Source organism: Mobula birostris, chromosome 7 (assembly GCF_030028105.1).
Source record: "Mobula birostris isolate sMobBir1 chromosome 7, sMobBir1.hap1, whole genome shotgun sequence".
NCBI classification, from domain to species: domain Eukaryota; kingdom Metazoa; phylum Chordata; class Chondrichthyes; order Myliobatiformes; family Myliobatidae; genus Mobula; species Mobula birostris.
In genome coordinates this window covers 113,454,121-113,469,650 of record NC_092376.1, presented here as the reverse complement: position 1 = coordinate 113,469,650, position 15,530 = coordinate 113,454,121, and the positions used below count along the sequence as shown (strand labels likewise).

At 44.0% G+C, this 15,530-nt stretch overlaps 1 protein-coding gene across 1 annotated transcript in view; it reads left to right on the top strand.

The window, feature by feature from the left end:
* LOC140200379 (receptor expression-enhancing protein 2-like) overlaps nt 1–15,530 on the top strand; it is a 108,965-nt gene that overhangs the window by 16,682 nt on the left and 76,753 nt on the right. The window contains exon 2 of the mRNA XM_072263633.1: nt 12,408–12,480. Within this exon, the coding sequence (XP_072119734.1) occupies nt 12,408–12,480 (73 nt within the window). The remainder of the gene's footprint in view (nt 1–12,407; nt 12,481–15,530) is intronic.

Sequence of the window (15,530 nt, the reverse complement as noted above, 5' to 3'; positions counted from 1 at the left end):
GTATGATAATGTCTCCAATAAAATGAAAAAGGATCTAGTGCTTTCCCCGTGTGTATGATGAATAAACTCTTCTCGGGCTTCCAGCGGGTATGGGTATCAATTATAACCAACGTTTCGATGACAAACTCTGCCATCTTCATCAGGGATGATGCCTGAGCATGTCTAGTCTGGTGGTATTTATACCCCATCGTCCGTCCCTCCTGACTGGCTAGTCCTCATCCAATCAGGTTTCCACTGTCCCAGCTTTTTTACAATCAAATTCCAGTTCTTACTTAGAGTGAGACCTCTGTCTTTGTTAAAATTATTTCCTCCAGTTTTATTTCAATGGTTTCCTTCACCAGGCGCTCGGAAAAGCCACTGGCACAGCACAGTAGTTTTGTCCTGTTGAAGTTAATCCTATGGCCATTGTGAATGCAGTGTTCTGCTACCGCCAATTTCTCCGGGTAATCCAGATGGATACACCTCCAATGCTCCTTGATACGGGTTTGCACAGTGCATCCCATCTGGCTGATATACACTACTCTGCACTCATAGGGAATCCTGTAAACACCAGTTGTCCTGAGTCCCAGGTGATCTTTCACCCGCATGAGCTGTGATCTGAGCTTCCACAAAGCCGTAAAGAAGCTCAAGCTGAAGAATACATCGAACATAGATAATTGGGTCTAACGTTTTGCTCTGCCTCCTGCAGAGACAATTCAGTACCACGTCCATTATATGTTGTGTTGCAGCAGCAGCACAGCACAAAGATAAAACTTTTCTAAAAAGTACAAAATAACTAGTGCAAATAAAGGAATGACGAGGTAGTGCTCATGGTTTTGTCGGAATGTTATCCACCAGTTATCTAGAGAAATTTGCGAGAGTATTTGGTGACATACCAATCCTCCTCAAACTCCTAATGAAGTAGAGTTGCTAGAGTGGTGTCTTCATGATTGTATGAAATTGTTGGGCCCAGGATGGATCCTGTGAGATGTTGATACTCAGAAACCTGAAGCTGTACACCCTTTTCACCACTGAACCCTCAATGAGGACTTGTGTGTCTTCTCCCAACTTCACTCTTCCAGTGGTCCACAATTAATTCCTTGGTCTTGCTGATGTTGAGTGCGAGGTTGTTGTAGTGACAGCACTCAACCAGCTGATCGATTTCATTTTTTGTGCCTCCTTGTTGCCATGTAACTTCTGAGATTTTGCCAACAACAATGGTGATTTGCAGATTTTGGATCCTTTCACTTAATTCACCACTCCAGTCCAAATGTTCGCATGTACTCAGCACCCTCCCCTGCAACTTTTTCACACCTTGTAATGAGAAATGAGAAACAAGGTTATGCCTGAAAGATATTAAGATAAAAATAGTTAGTGAGCCCAGATTTTTTTCAACGCACTCATCTCTGAACTGAGCAGCAAGATAATATGAGACTTAAAATCAAAGAGCGTTGACTTTCCTAGTTGATGAGAATTATAAAGCTCTCCTTTGCTAAATTGAATTTTTGTTTGTTGATCAAGCACCACCCCTATGGGAACAGGACACTTGAACCCTCACTTCTTATCTCTACCAACCACTGCACCCAGCTATTCCATTCACCCTCTAGCAAGCCCCTCTAGTGCCACACTTGCATGTCCTGCCAACTTGTTTAGTACCAACTGACTCAATCCATGCTATCTATATCTCTCCTCCATCACCCTAATATTGGCTGAATTTTCCACTCGTTGACTACTACTACTACTACTACTACTACTACTACTACTACTGCTACATCGACTCAGGCCTAGGGGGCCAGCGTCGGGCACAATGACAGACTCTCCACTTCTCCCTCTCCCTCATCAGTGTGTTCAGTTCATCTACATTAGCCGTGCCGCTGTCTTCTAGGAGCATACTGACCATAGTCTTGGGAGGGCGCCCAGGGTTCATCCTCCCGTGCTTGGGCTCCCATATGATGACTAGGCTGGCAGGTAGCTTGGGGTGGCGTAGACAGTGCCCCGCTAATTGCAGTCTTCTCGCCTCGATTTTAGTGGTGAGCATCGGTAGGTTGTTATAGAGCTCGACGTTTGTAACGTGCTGTTGCCAAGTCATGTCAAGAGCCATCCGGAGCATTCGTGTATAGCAACCATCTAGAGACTTTCGCATCGTCTTGGTGAGTGTTCACGTCTCGCACCCGTACGTGAGAATGGACTCTATGAATGTTATGAAAATCCTCTTTTTAAGCTCTCTGGTCATTGACACTGAGAAGATTTCCCAATCCAGTTGAAATTCCACTAAGCAGCAAATTTTAGAAATATTCTTTTATTATTTTTGTGGCCGAATCCTTGCGGGGTTTATAGATTTACTAAAGTTACCTGGCAACTTTTTCATGTAGCATTTTGGCTTTTGCCTTAGAAATGAAAAGTCTTGCTAATAATTAATGAACTATTTTCGCATAAATACCAAAAATGAAGCTAATGAAGTGCGTCTGCAGGAAACACTGTATATAAATTGCAGAGAGACAGGTGCTGTTGGATGTTGGAGCTGAGTAACTGCAGTGCATTTTTTTGTATCTCGCTCTGGAGATGGAAAGAATGGATATTTATGGTGGTTGGTGTGAGCCAGCTGAAGAGGCTGCATTGTTCCTGAGAACTGCTGGACCTGTACTCATCCAAGCATGTGAAGAATATTCCCTCATGTTCGTGATTTGTGCCATATTGATGATGAAGTAGCTTTGAAGTGTTAGCAGATGACATCTGCCTTATCCTTGTCGCCATGAATTTTAATGTGGTTGGCCCTCAGTTGAATTTCTGTTCAATGTTGACCACCCCCCCCCCCCCCAGGATGTTCATGCTGGAAGTCGTAAAGGTACTCAATGCCAAGGGCAGGTATTTAAACTCTCTCTTATTGGAAAAGATTATTGCTTCATATTCTGGTGGTATGAATGTTATCCACTATTTATCAGTTCATGGTTGAATACTTGTATTATCAAAGTCTTGCTGCATGCAGGCTTGAAATGCTTCATTGAATGAGTTACTAATGGAATAAAGCATTTGCAGATATCAATGAATATCCCCATTTCTTGACCTTACGCTGGAATTTGGGTTGTTGATGGAACAGTTCAGTCTTGGGGTACTTCCCTGAGGAATTCCTGCTGTTATGTCCTGAGGCTGGACGATTGACATATAACAACCACAGTCATCTTCCTTTATAAAAGGCCTGAGTCCAACCTCTGGGACACTTTCTCCATGATGCTACATTTGGTCAATTGCTGCCTTGATATCAGAACTTGGATCAAATCTGTGATAAGGCCTAGTGGTCCTCACAGAATCCAATCTGGATGTTAGTGGGTAGATTATTAATGAGTAAGTGTGGCTTGATAGAACTGTCAACAACAGGGCAAACCTGAACAATTTTCCACATTGTCAGGTAATTGCCTGAGAAGCACAGTTAGTTCTGGAGAGATGGGTGTGCTTGCCTGGCTGGAACATCTCTCTGGTGTTAGTCTCCCGTGTATTACGGAAACTGACTAGAATTGTAAGTATCAATACTATTAATAACACTCTCTTCAATTCCACACGTTAACTTCAGGTTTGTCTTTGAACAATGGAGGCACAACTGTTAAGTTATGAACCGGACTAAGTGGGAGTTTCTCACTGTGAAAGACACTAGCAGTAAGGTGGAAGTTCCAGCTGACAGGGATTATGAAGTGTGTGAAGCTACCATTTCTAGAGAGAAGGTTCTTTGGAAACTGAAAGGTCTGAAGGTAGGTAAGTCACCGAGACCAGATGGTGTGCACCCCAGGGTTCTGAAAGAGGTGACTGAAGAGATTGTAATGAGCTTTCAACAATCACTAGATTCTGGAATGGTTTGGAAGACTGGAACATTGCAAATGTCACTCCACTCTTCAAGAAAGGAGAGAGGCAGAAGAAAGGAAATTATAGGCCAGTTAGTCTGATGTCAGTGGTTGGGAAGGTGTTGGAGTTCATTGTTTAAGATGTGGTTTCAGGGTACTTGGAGGCACACAATAAAATGGGCCGTAGTCAGCATGGTTTCCTCAAGGGAAAACTTGCCTGACAAATCTTTAGGAATTCTTTGAAGAAATAACAAACAGGATAAACAAAGAGAATCAGATGATGTTGTGTACTTGGATTTTCAGAAGGTCTTTGGCAAGGTACCACTCGTAAGGCTGCTTAACAAACTATGACCCCGTGGTATTACAGGAAAGATTCTAGCATGGATAAAGCAGTGGTTGATTGGCAGGAGGCAAAGAGTGTGAACAAAGGGAGCCTTTTCCGGCTAGCTGCTGATGACTAGTGGTGTTCCACACGGGTCTGTGTTGGGACCAATTCTTTTTATGTTATATGTCAATGATTTGGATGATGGAATCGATGGCTTTAAGTTTGCAGACATTACGAAGATAGGTGGAGGGGCAGGTAGTTTTGAGGAAGTAGGGAGGCTGCAGAAGGACAGATTAGGAGAATGGGCAAAGAAATGGCAGTAGAATACAGTGTCTGGAAGTGTATGGTCTTGCACTTTGGTAGAAGAAATGAAAGGGTTGACTATTTTCTAAGTGTAGAGAAAATACAAAAACACTAAGGTGAAAAGGCACTTGGGAGTCCTCGTGCAGGATTCCCTAAAGGTTAATTTGCAGGTTGAGTCTGTAGTGAGGAAGGCAAATGCAATGTTTGCACTCATTTCAAGAGGACTAGAATATAAAAGCAAGGATGTAATGTTGAGACTTTATAAAGCCATGATGAGGCCTCACTTGGAGTATTGTGAGCAGTTTTGGGCACCTTATCTTAGAAAGGATGTGCTGAAGCTCGAGAGGGTTCAAAGGAAGTTCATGAAAATGATTCCAGGATTAAACGGCTTGTGATATAAAGAGTGCTTAATGGCTCAGGGCCTGTACTCACTGGAATTTAGAAGAATGAGGGGTGACCTAATTGAAACCTATCAAATGGTAAAAGGCATTGGTAGAGTGGATGTGGAGAGGATGTTACCTATGGTGGGAGAGTCTAAGACCAGAGGACACAGCCTCAGAATAGGGGGGTGTCCTTTTTAGAAAAGAAATGAGGAGAAATTTCTTTAGCCAGAGAGTGGTGAATCTGTGGAATTCGTTGCCACAGGCAGCTGTGGAGTCCAAGTCTTTATAAGTATATTTAAGGCAGAGGTTGATAGATTCCTGATTGGTCAGGCCATGGGGGGTGCGTTGGGGGTGGAGGGAGGGGGTGGGAAGGCAAGAGACTGGGGCTTAGAGGAAAAATGGATCAGTCATGATAAAATGGCAGAGTAGATTCAATGGGCCAAATGGCCTAATTCTGCTCCTATATCTTATGGTCTTACAGAGTTCTATTGTTATATTCCAGGTCCTCACTATTGTGCTGGTAAATATTTGATAGTGCAGAAGGACAGTTAACTGCAAATTTCAAAACAGATGATTTAAGTCCATTTTCCCACCTAACTTTGTATCATCTGTAAACTTAAGTATGTTATTTTCATGTCCTTTAAATGTCACGAATCCAATTCAGAAATAGTTAAGAACTTGTTCTTAGTCTTGGTGCAGTCTAAATGAAACAATATTTTGGGGAGATGGTCAAAGGTTCAAAGGTTCAGAGATCGAATTTAATGTCAGAGAAATGTATACAATGTACATTCTGAAATGCTTTTTCTTTGCAAACATCCACGAAAACAGAGAAGTGCCCCCAAAGAATGAACGAGTTAAATGTTAGAACCCCAAAGTCCCCCCCACCTCCCCCCTCCCGCACATAAGCAGCAGCGAGCTACGATCCCCCTCCCCCCACCAGCAAAAAAAAGGCGCATTGGTACCATCACCGAGCTCAAGCATGTGCTAAGCAATAGCAAAGACGCAGACCAAAGTTACCCCAAAAGCTCTGCATTTCATCCCAAATTCGACAACCCACGGGTTCTCTCTCTCCCTGGCAAGGGAGAGGGAGGTGTCCCCCATTTTCACAGCGAGCAGAAGACATAACAACAACCCACTGGTTTATGATGTTAAAAGTCTGTTTTGTCGCTTTTTTCGAGCTCTGTGTCCAAAGATCGCAAAGACCTCAGGTCTTCGGGCCCACAGCGAAAGATTTTCCGGTCTCCCTGACAACACACGAGTCTTCAGCCATGATACCAACCCTCGACCCACCCGTCTCCAGAGCCCCGAGATCTTAGGCTTCCAAACACGATCGAAAATCTCAGGCCAAACCCTTGGCATGTCAAATAATAGCCAGTCATGGAACCCCGAGAACAGGTCCCATTCCCACAAAGAAATGAAGCCTACCTGTAACTCCAGGTCAGGGTCTTCAAGAGAACTCTGAAAGGGAAAAATAAAGATATTAAAGGTGGAAATGGAGCTGTTTCTGAGATGCAGGCAAAGGAGTCGCCGTTAGTCACTGTTATAAAAGGTGGAGGAATAAAGGAACCTAACCTTACCTGGAATTTAGCCTGGATAATAATAGATAAAAGGATTGATGCAGAAGGTGTTGGATGAACTGACTAGTTTTAATTTGAATGAGTCACTTTGAGCAGTAAGTACAGCCTTCACTGATTTTGCATCCGCAGCTTATCAGAATCTGCATTCTATGTTTTTGTTAAATTATACACTATTAGATTGCATTAATTTTTTGTTAAACTATACGCTATTAATAGTCCAACGTCTAATTAGCGTTTCTGATGCCATTGCATTGAAGGACATCATAATGTTAAATAGTCAGAGTTTGAGATTAAAAATCTAAAGCAAAACTTCTAGATATTTCTATGCATCTGGTAGATAGAGGCATAATAATCTTACAAATAATATCTGTTCTTTTGAATCCTATTGCTTGGTGTTTGAATATTTATCTTCTCTCTTTTTTACATGGAGTGGCATTGATACGTTAGATTAGATTAGATTATGAGGACACTCAGTCCTCATTTATTGTCATTTAGAAATGCATGCATTAAAAAATGATACAATGTTCCTCTGGTATGATATCACAGAAACACAAGACAGACCAAGACTAAAACTGACAAAACCACATAATTATAACATATAGTTACAACAGTGCAAAGCAATACTGTAATTTGATAAGAGCGGACCATTGTCATGGTTAAAAAAAAGTCTCAAAGTCCCAATAGCCCCAACATCTCACGCAGATGGTAGAAGGGAGAAACTCTCCCTGCCATGAACCTCCAGCGCTGCAAACTTGCCGATGCAGCACCCTGGAAGCACCCGACCACAGTCTGAATCTGAGTCCATCCGAAAACTTCAAGCCTCTGACCAGCCCTCCGACACCAAGCACCAAGCACCATCTCTGCCAAGCGCTTCAACTCCGGCCCCGGCTGCCAAGCAACAGGCAAAGCCGAGGATTTGGGGCCTTCCCCTCTGGAGATTTCAGATCACACAGTAGCGGCGGCAGTGAAACAGGCATTTCAGAAGTTTCACCAGATGTTCCTCCGTACTCTCACATCCATCTCCATCAAATCAGGATTGTGCACGGCCTCCTACTTGACAGATTACAGATATTCATCACCGCAGAGGCCGCGCGCGCTGCGTCGCGCCATCTTCTCCTCCTGCCATATTCAGACTATTTAACAAATACAACACTACTCTTAATTTTTGAGTACTCATGATTCTCATACCGGATGTAGGTAGACGCATGAACAGGCAGGGAATTGAGAGATATAGACCATGTGCCAACAAGTGGGATTAGTTTAGAGTGACATCGTAAATGGTCAGTGGCAGAACAAAAAGCTTGTTGCTTTTCCGTATTACTCTATGAATAAAAGTGCCTTGAAATTCATCACCAGTTGGTAGTCTGCGACACATCAGTAACTGAGCTAGATTGCTCTTCACTTCTGGAATGTGGTTTCCAATGACTTGTTTCTCCCTTTTTGTGCTCTGTGCATGGTCTGGATAGTGATAGGTATGTGGTGTGATGCAGGAGGTGGTGGATGAACTGACTTGTTTTAATTTGAATGAGTCATTTCGAACAGCCAGTCCAACCTGCATTTGTTTTGCATTACTGGCCAATCAGGATCTGCGAAAGTAAAGGTTGTACACTGTTGGAAGATGAAGTCAAAGCTAAACTTAAACCCTGATAAGCTGAAAAGTGCTGCGCTACGACTCTATGAAGAATCATGAAAGGAATGTGAAAAGCAAGGTGTAAAGGCAAGGTCAGACATGAAATAGCAACCGAAAGTCAGCATTGAGGCTGATTTTAAAAGCTTGTGCTTTCATGAACGTAGTAATTGGCGCTGACTTTGTGTGTTTGTGGGAAGATGGTTCATACCTGTATCAAGGATATCATGTTAAGTTATTGCTGCCATCTTCACAGTTTCATAACGGGCTTTATTTCTCCATCTCAGAATCCGTAATCCAAAACCCATTTTCTGTGAAAAAAAATTACTGCGCTGGCTTTGACCCATGAAGTGTTTTATTGCAACACTTCCCAAGGAACTGGATACTTCCTTTAGATTTATATTGCTGTGTTTCAAACACAGCCATCCCAATAGGATCCCAGCACATTTTCTTTAGTTGAATGGACGAGCACAAAATTTGTGTCAAATATCCAGTAGCTAAGTTCACGTTAGAAGAACAGGGGGCCACAAACGTGTGGAGAATTGCTGTGCAGAGAAACAGAAAAAAGTGATGAACACCCCACAATGCTGTGATTAGGAAGTAATTGTGAGGCAGAATTCCATTCTACCCTGCTGCTTCCATCCAGCACTTTCCAAACAAATGCACCACACTGCCTTTCTAATCAATGTGGATTATTTGCATGAACAGACAATGTTTGCTGCTGAATTGCTGGACCATGAAAACCCAAAAGTTTTCAGCCTGTTGTCACTTTGCAGTCCAGAGAAAAAAGAGACTCCTGATGCTAGCATAATTTTGATTTGAACATTGAATTCCAGTAGATCAAATCACCCTTGCTCCACAGCATTCCTAATCCTAGTGTGTGTTCAGTAAGTTATCATGTTCTGATGCATTTAATTTAATCAACTCAATGGAAAATGTCAAAAAAATTAGTGTTGAGAACACCACAGTAGCATTGAGATGGAATAAGCAAAATAATGACTGTCAGCAAACAGTCTATGTTGAGCAGACAAAGTCCACTTGCTGAGAAAACACAGTATACTTAAATTGCAGCAGATACACCAACTACAAAGGGTTGTCCCAATAAAAGAATAAAAGACAGTCAATGGCAGGTGGATCACTCACCCACCAACAGCATAGGTGCACATAAGGGCTAAGACTATGTGCTTAGCCCTCTGCGCTACCCACTTTATACTTAATAATTGTGTGGCTAAGAACAGCACCAATGCCACATTTACGTTTACTAATGACACCGCTGCTGTTGGCTGAATCAAAGGTGTGATGAATTGGCATACAGGAGGGAGATTGAAAATCTGGTTGCGTGGTCCCACAATGACAACCTCTCAGCAAAACCAAAGAGCTGGTTGTTGAGGACATGAGGAAGAAGCCAGAGGTTCATGAAACAGTCCTCATTTGGGTCAAGCAACGCACACAGAATGCTGGAGGAACTCAGCAGGCCAGGCTGTCGACATTACTCGTTTCCATAGATACTGCCTGGCCTGCTGACTTTCTCCAGCATTTTGTGTGTGTTGCTCGGATTTCCAGCACCTCTTGCTTCTCACTAGGGTCATTCCTCAATGTTATCTTATCAGAGAACCTGTCCAGTGACCAATACGTAAACATAATCACAGATAATGCACCGTATTGTCTCTGCATAGATTCAGCGTGCCACCAAAATCTTTGACAAATTTCTATAAATGCACAGTGGAGAGAAACCTAACTGGTTGCAACATTGCCCGGTGGGGAAACACCAGCGGCCAGGAGCTGAAAAGGCCTGAAAATGGAGGATACACCCCAGTCCGTCACACCCTTGAGTCCATTTACATGGAATGCTGCCACAAGAAAGCAGCATCCATCATCAGAGACTCTGGCTATCCAGGCCATGCCCTCTTCTTGCTACTACCATCAGGCAGAAGGTACAGGGGCCTTAGGTCCCACATCACCAGGTTCAGGAACAGTTATTACCCTACAACCAATAGGCTCCTGAACCAGCGTGGATAACTTCATTCATCGCTACTCACAACTGATTCTACAACCTACGGACTCACGTTCAAGGACTCTTTACAATGCATGCTCTCAGTATTATTTTTTATTTGCGTAGTTTCTCTTCCTTTGCACATTAGCTGTTTGTCAACCCTTGTCTTATGTATAGTCTTTTTAATATAAAATTATATTTTGTTTCCGTTTTTCCTGTAAATGACTGGAAGAAGATGAGTCTATTGGTAGTATGTGGTAACGTAGATGTACTTTGATAATAAATTTACTCTACTTTGAAGTTTGGCTGAATATATATGAGGAGCATAAGACCTCATCAGTCTTTTACAGCAGTGCAGATTGATGAGGAAATTTCCCAACCGTGTCCATGCTTTCCAGTATTGTCAGTATAAAAAAAGCTTTTAAAAACAATCATTCATGTTGATATTTACTGGTTAACATCCGCTGTTCAGTTAATGAGTCAGTCTGAAGACTTAATATCCAAAAGTATGTTGCCTTGCCACAGTTTGTGGAGTTCCTGCTTTAGGGGGGAACTGGATCAAAGTAATGCTTTGTCATGTTTGTGAATGTTTAATTCTTGTTTCGGAGATGATCGTAGTTAATACTGAGATGTGTCCCAAGAATGTGTTTTCACATTTCTTAAAGCAGTCCCCAGCATTAAGGGATTAAAATGTAAACGAGGGAAGATGTTATTGACCTGCCAAACCTAATCGTTTAAAACTGGGTACATATTTTTTCCTTGCAGAAGGTGGCGTATCTCTGAAATTCTGTCCTCCAGAGGATGTGAGACTAGATCACTAGAAGTATTTAAAGGGGAGAAGATATATTTTGAACAGTCAGGGAATTCACAGAGCTGGCAGAGGAATTGAGGCCTGGAGTAGATCAGTCGTAATCTATCTAAATGGCAAAGCAGGTGTGAAGTGCCTGGTGCTTATGCCTGTGTTAGGAGAGTTGAAGAAAAATGCTTCTACCCATAGGAGTAGTGACGATGTGGAACCCATACCTGGAGGCAGAAACTCTGATCACAGTTAAAGTGGTACCTGAATATGTACTTGAAGAGCTGCAACAAACACAGCTACTGACCAAAAGCTGAAACGTGAGAGATAGTGAAATGTCTCTATTTTTAGCTAGCATGGACACGATGGGCTGATTAGCCTCTTTTACAGTCGATCTCTATGGTTCAATGGTACAGTCATCACAGTGCCTTGGTATTGCAGAGGAATTCAGGTACATGATAACATGCACAGTATCTGTGACTGTGATGGTTCCACAGCTGTTGTCAAAAGTGTTTCACCGAAGAATGCAATGGTATCAAACACTGGAAGTCTCGTGGTAGATTTTGTTTGAACTTTGGTTGTGTACAGGGATAGCATACAACACTGATAAAGTATCGGCTGCTTACAGATCTGTCAGTGATGGTGTCATAGAAGAAGATAAAAAGGGAGCTTTGAATATAGGAAATGTTTCAGCACAGCTTTATAGTGCTGTATTCTGTATGTGATGTTTTTCCCTTTTTTAACATACAGCACCACTGATTGCCAGATTAATTGATCATCTTTAGGGTTTGCTGTGCTGGACATAGTTATAATAGAGTACGATAATTGCATCTGATGTAATTAGATGAAGAGCCACAAAAACTCATTATCCAAAAGATTTTTAAGAAAATTTGCCATTACAGCTCTGATGCTAAGAATACCTGTCATTTATTGCACAGAATTAGAATCACACCCAATTTAACAATGCAGTTGTTATGAATTCACCGTGTGGAGAGTCAGAGGCTTTTTCCCAGGGCTGAAATGACTAGCACAAGAGGCACAGTGTTAAGATACTTGGAAGTAGGTACAGAGGAGATGTCAGGGGTAAGTTTTTTATGCAGAGAGTGGTGAGTGCATGGAATGGGCTGCTGACAACGGTGGTGGAGGTGGATACGATAGGGTCTTTTAAGAGACTCCTGGATAGGTACATGGAGCTTTGAAAAATAGAGGGCTATGGGTAACCCTAGGTAATCTCTAAGGTGAGGACATGTTCAGCACAGCTTTGTGGGCCGAAAGGCCTGTATTGTGCTGTAGGTTTTCTATGTTTCTATAACTGTTGTTTACTGTAATAATCCAACAAAAAAATTGCTTATTACATAACTGTGTGGAGGAGTTGCTCTTTATTGTAAGTCAAAGATGTATGTGGGAATTCAGAGGAACTAGTTAGCTCATTCTTCATTACAATTTCTCCCTTTGCAGTTGTCTGTTTCCAAATGATCCATCTCACTGACTTGCAGACTCAATCTCCGCTTGACATTCTTGTCTGCATGTCTACTTTTTTGAATTACTCTGTCTCTTTTCATCCACTAATTATGATGTTATATTCCCACAGGCTTATATTCGGCACTCTGTACCCTGCATACTCTTCCTACAAGGCAGTCAAAACAAAAAATGTTAAGGAATATGTGAGTAACTTCTGATTTCAAAAGTATTTATTATATTGGAAATGGTTTTATGTACTGTAAATAGGGGGTCTGAGGAGCAATGAAGTCTTGGAAGCTGATTTGCTCTGTGTTTGGATTTGTATTATTATACTTAAGAGAGGGAACGTGTGTTGGGCACGTGGCCAAGTGGTTAAGACATTCGTTTAGTGATCTGAAGGTCGCTAGTTCGAGCCTCAGCTGTGGCAGCATGATTGTGTCCTTGAGCAAGGCACTTAACCACACATCGCTCTAATGTCTGTGTGAGGAGTGGTGCCCCACACAGGCTTCCAATCTGCGCCTCGTAAGGCATGAAAATGCCCAACACAGGCCTCTCAAGGTCTGAGTCGACGTTCCCTCCCTCCCTAAGAGAAGGAAATGTGAAAAGCCAGGTCATCTCATACCTCATCTGTTCACACCAGTAGATTAGTCCAGAATGAGTAACAGCCATGCATTTTGTAGACCGTAAGCAATGTAGCCCAGAGGAAATGCATGTTTACAATGCTGGATGGGATGCCAATCTATCGGGTCATGGATACAAGTTTCTTGAATATTGTGGAGCTGAGCTTATCTGGGCAAATGCAGAGTATCCTTACATGCTCTTGACCTGTCCCTTGAAATGATGGTGAGGCCTTAAAATATCAGGTGGTGCTTCACACTGCAGCCCACCCAACCTCAGACCTGCCTCGGACTTTATTTGGCTGGTCCAGTTGAGTTTCTGGTCAATAGCAGCAGACAGGAAGTTGAAGGACTTCATTTGGAAATGCTACTAAATATCCAGGGTGGATAGACTCATTCTAGGACTTTCATATATTGTAGTTTGCTGCGACCAGGAATGGGCTGCATTGTCGGCTGAGGAGTTGCAAATAGATTGAACGTTGTGTGATGATCAGTAACTGACTTTAACCTCTGATGTGGAGGATGGAGATGTTTGGGCTGAGGCCATTGCTCTAATGAACTCCTGCAGTGATGTCCTGGTGCTGGGATGAGTGACTTCCAGAAATCGCAGCTATCTTCCTTTGTGTAAGGTGGGACCACAGTCACTTAAAGTGCTAACTCTTGATGCCCACTGACTTTTGTCTTAGATTGTGGCCGAATGCTACCTTGCTCTCGAGGGTAGTCACTCTCATTTCACCTCTAGAATACAAGTGAAGCCTGGAGCTGAGCAAACCGGACAAAGGCCATTTGGTCATCAGTGAGAAGGTAGCTGGCGAGTCAGTGCCATTTCACAGCGCTGCTAGGATACCTTCCAATATTTTACTGCGATGAGGAGCAGACTGATTGGACAATAATCAGAAGGATCGGATTTGTGCTGAAGATTTGTCACACGCATATTGAAACATACAGTGATGTGCATAGAGTCAAATCAAACCAGCAAGGATTGTGGTGGGCATCCCTCCAAATCAGCAGCTTCTGGATCCAACACAGCGTGCCCACGACTCACTAACTTAACCGGAGTGTGGCAGGAAACCAGAGTAGCGGAGGAAGCCCTCACGGTCATGAGGAGAACGTACAAACTCTTTACAGACAGTGGCGGGAATATGAACCCTGATCTTACAGCTGTCACTGTAAGGTGTTCCTCTCACTGATGACCTTACAAGTTCTAAAGTTATATAAACTAAATACTGAGGGCAGCCTTACAAATTTTAAAGTTATATAGATGCCAGCGTGGAAACTGAACTGCAACAGCTTCACTAGAAAATTGGCCAGTTTTAGTCTTCATGTCCTACATCAGGGACCATTGTTTACTGTAGCACTTGCAAAATGGTGGAGGAGCTCAGGAGCTGAGGCCGTATTTATGGAGAGAAGTAAACAGTCAACACTTCGGGCTGAGGCCGTCCATCAGAACCAGAAGGGAGAGGAAACCAGAAGGAAAGGAGTACAAGCTGACAGGAGACAGGTGAGACCAGGTGAGGGGGAAGTTGGGAGACTGCAGTGGGGGGGTGGGGTGGAGAATGAAGCTGACAGGAGACAGGCGAGACCAGGTGAGGGGGAAGTTGGGAGACTGCAGTGGGTGGGTGGAGAATGAAGCTGACAGGAGACAGGCGAGACCAGGTGAGGGGGAAGTTGGGAGACTGCAGTGGGGGCGGTGGAGAATGAAGCTGACAGGAGACAGGCGAGACCAGGTGAGGGGGAAGTTGGGAGACTGCAGTTGGGGGGTGGAGAATGAAGCTGACAGGTGACAGGCGAGACCAGGTGAGGGGGAAGTTGGGAGACTGCAGTGGGGGGGTGGAGAATGAAGCTGACAGGTGAGAGGCGAGACCAGGTGAAGGGGAAGTTGGGAGACTGCAGTTGGGGGGTGGAGAATGAAGCTGACAGGTGAGAGGCGAGACCAGATGAGGGGGAAGTTGGGAGACTGTAGTGGGGGTGGGAGGAATGAAGCTGACAGGAGACAGGCGAGACCAGGTGAGGGGGAAGTTGGGACACTGCAGTTGGGAGGGGCGGGAATGAAGGTGACAGGAGATAGGCGAGACCAGGTGAGGGGGAAGTTGGGAGACTGCAGTTGGGGGGTGGAGAATGAAGCTGACTGGTGAGAGGCGAGACCAGGTGAGGGGGAAGTTGGGAGACTGCGGTGGGGGGGTGGAGAATGAAGCTGACAGGTGAGAGGCGAGACCAGGTGAGGGGGAAGTTGGGAGACTGCAGTGGGGGGGTGGAGAATGAAGCTGACAGGTGAGAGGCGAGACCAGATAAGGGGGAAGTTGGGAGACTGTAGTGGGGGTCGGGGGAATGAAGCTGACAGGAGACAGGCGAGACCAGGTGAAGGGGAAGTTGGGAGACTGCAGTTGGCGGGGAGGGAATGAAGCTGACAGGAGACAGGCGAGACCAGGTGAAGGGGAAGTTGGGAGACTGCAGTGGGTGGGTGGAGAATGAAGCTGACAGGAGACAGGCGAGACCAGATGAGGGGGAAGTTGGGAGACTGCAGTGGGGGGGTGGAGAATGAAGCTGACAGGAGACAGGCGAGACCAGATGAGGGGGAAGTTGGGAGACTGCAGTGGGGGGGTGGAGAATGAAGTTGACAGGTGAGAGGCGAGACC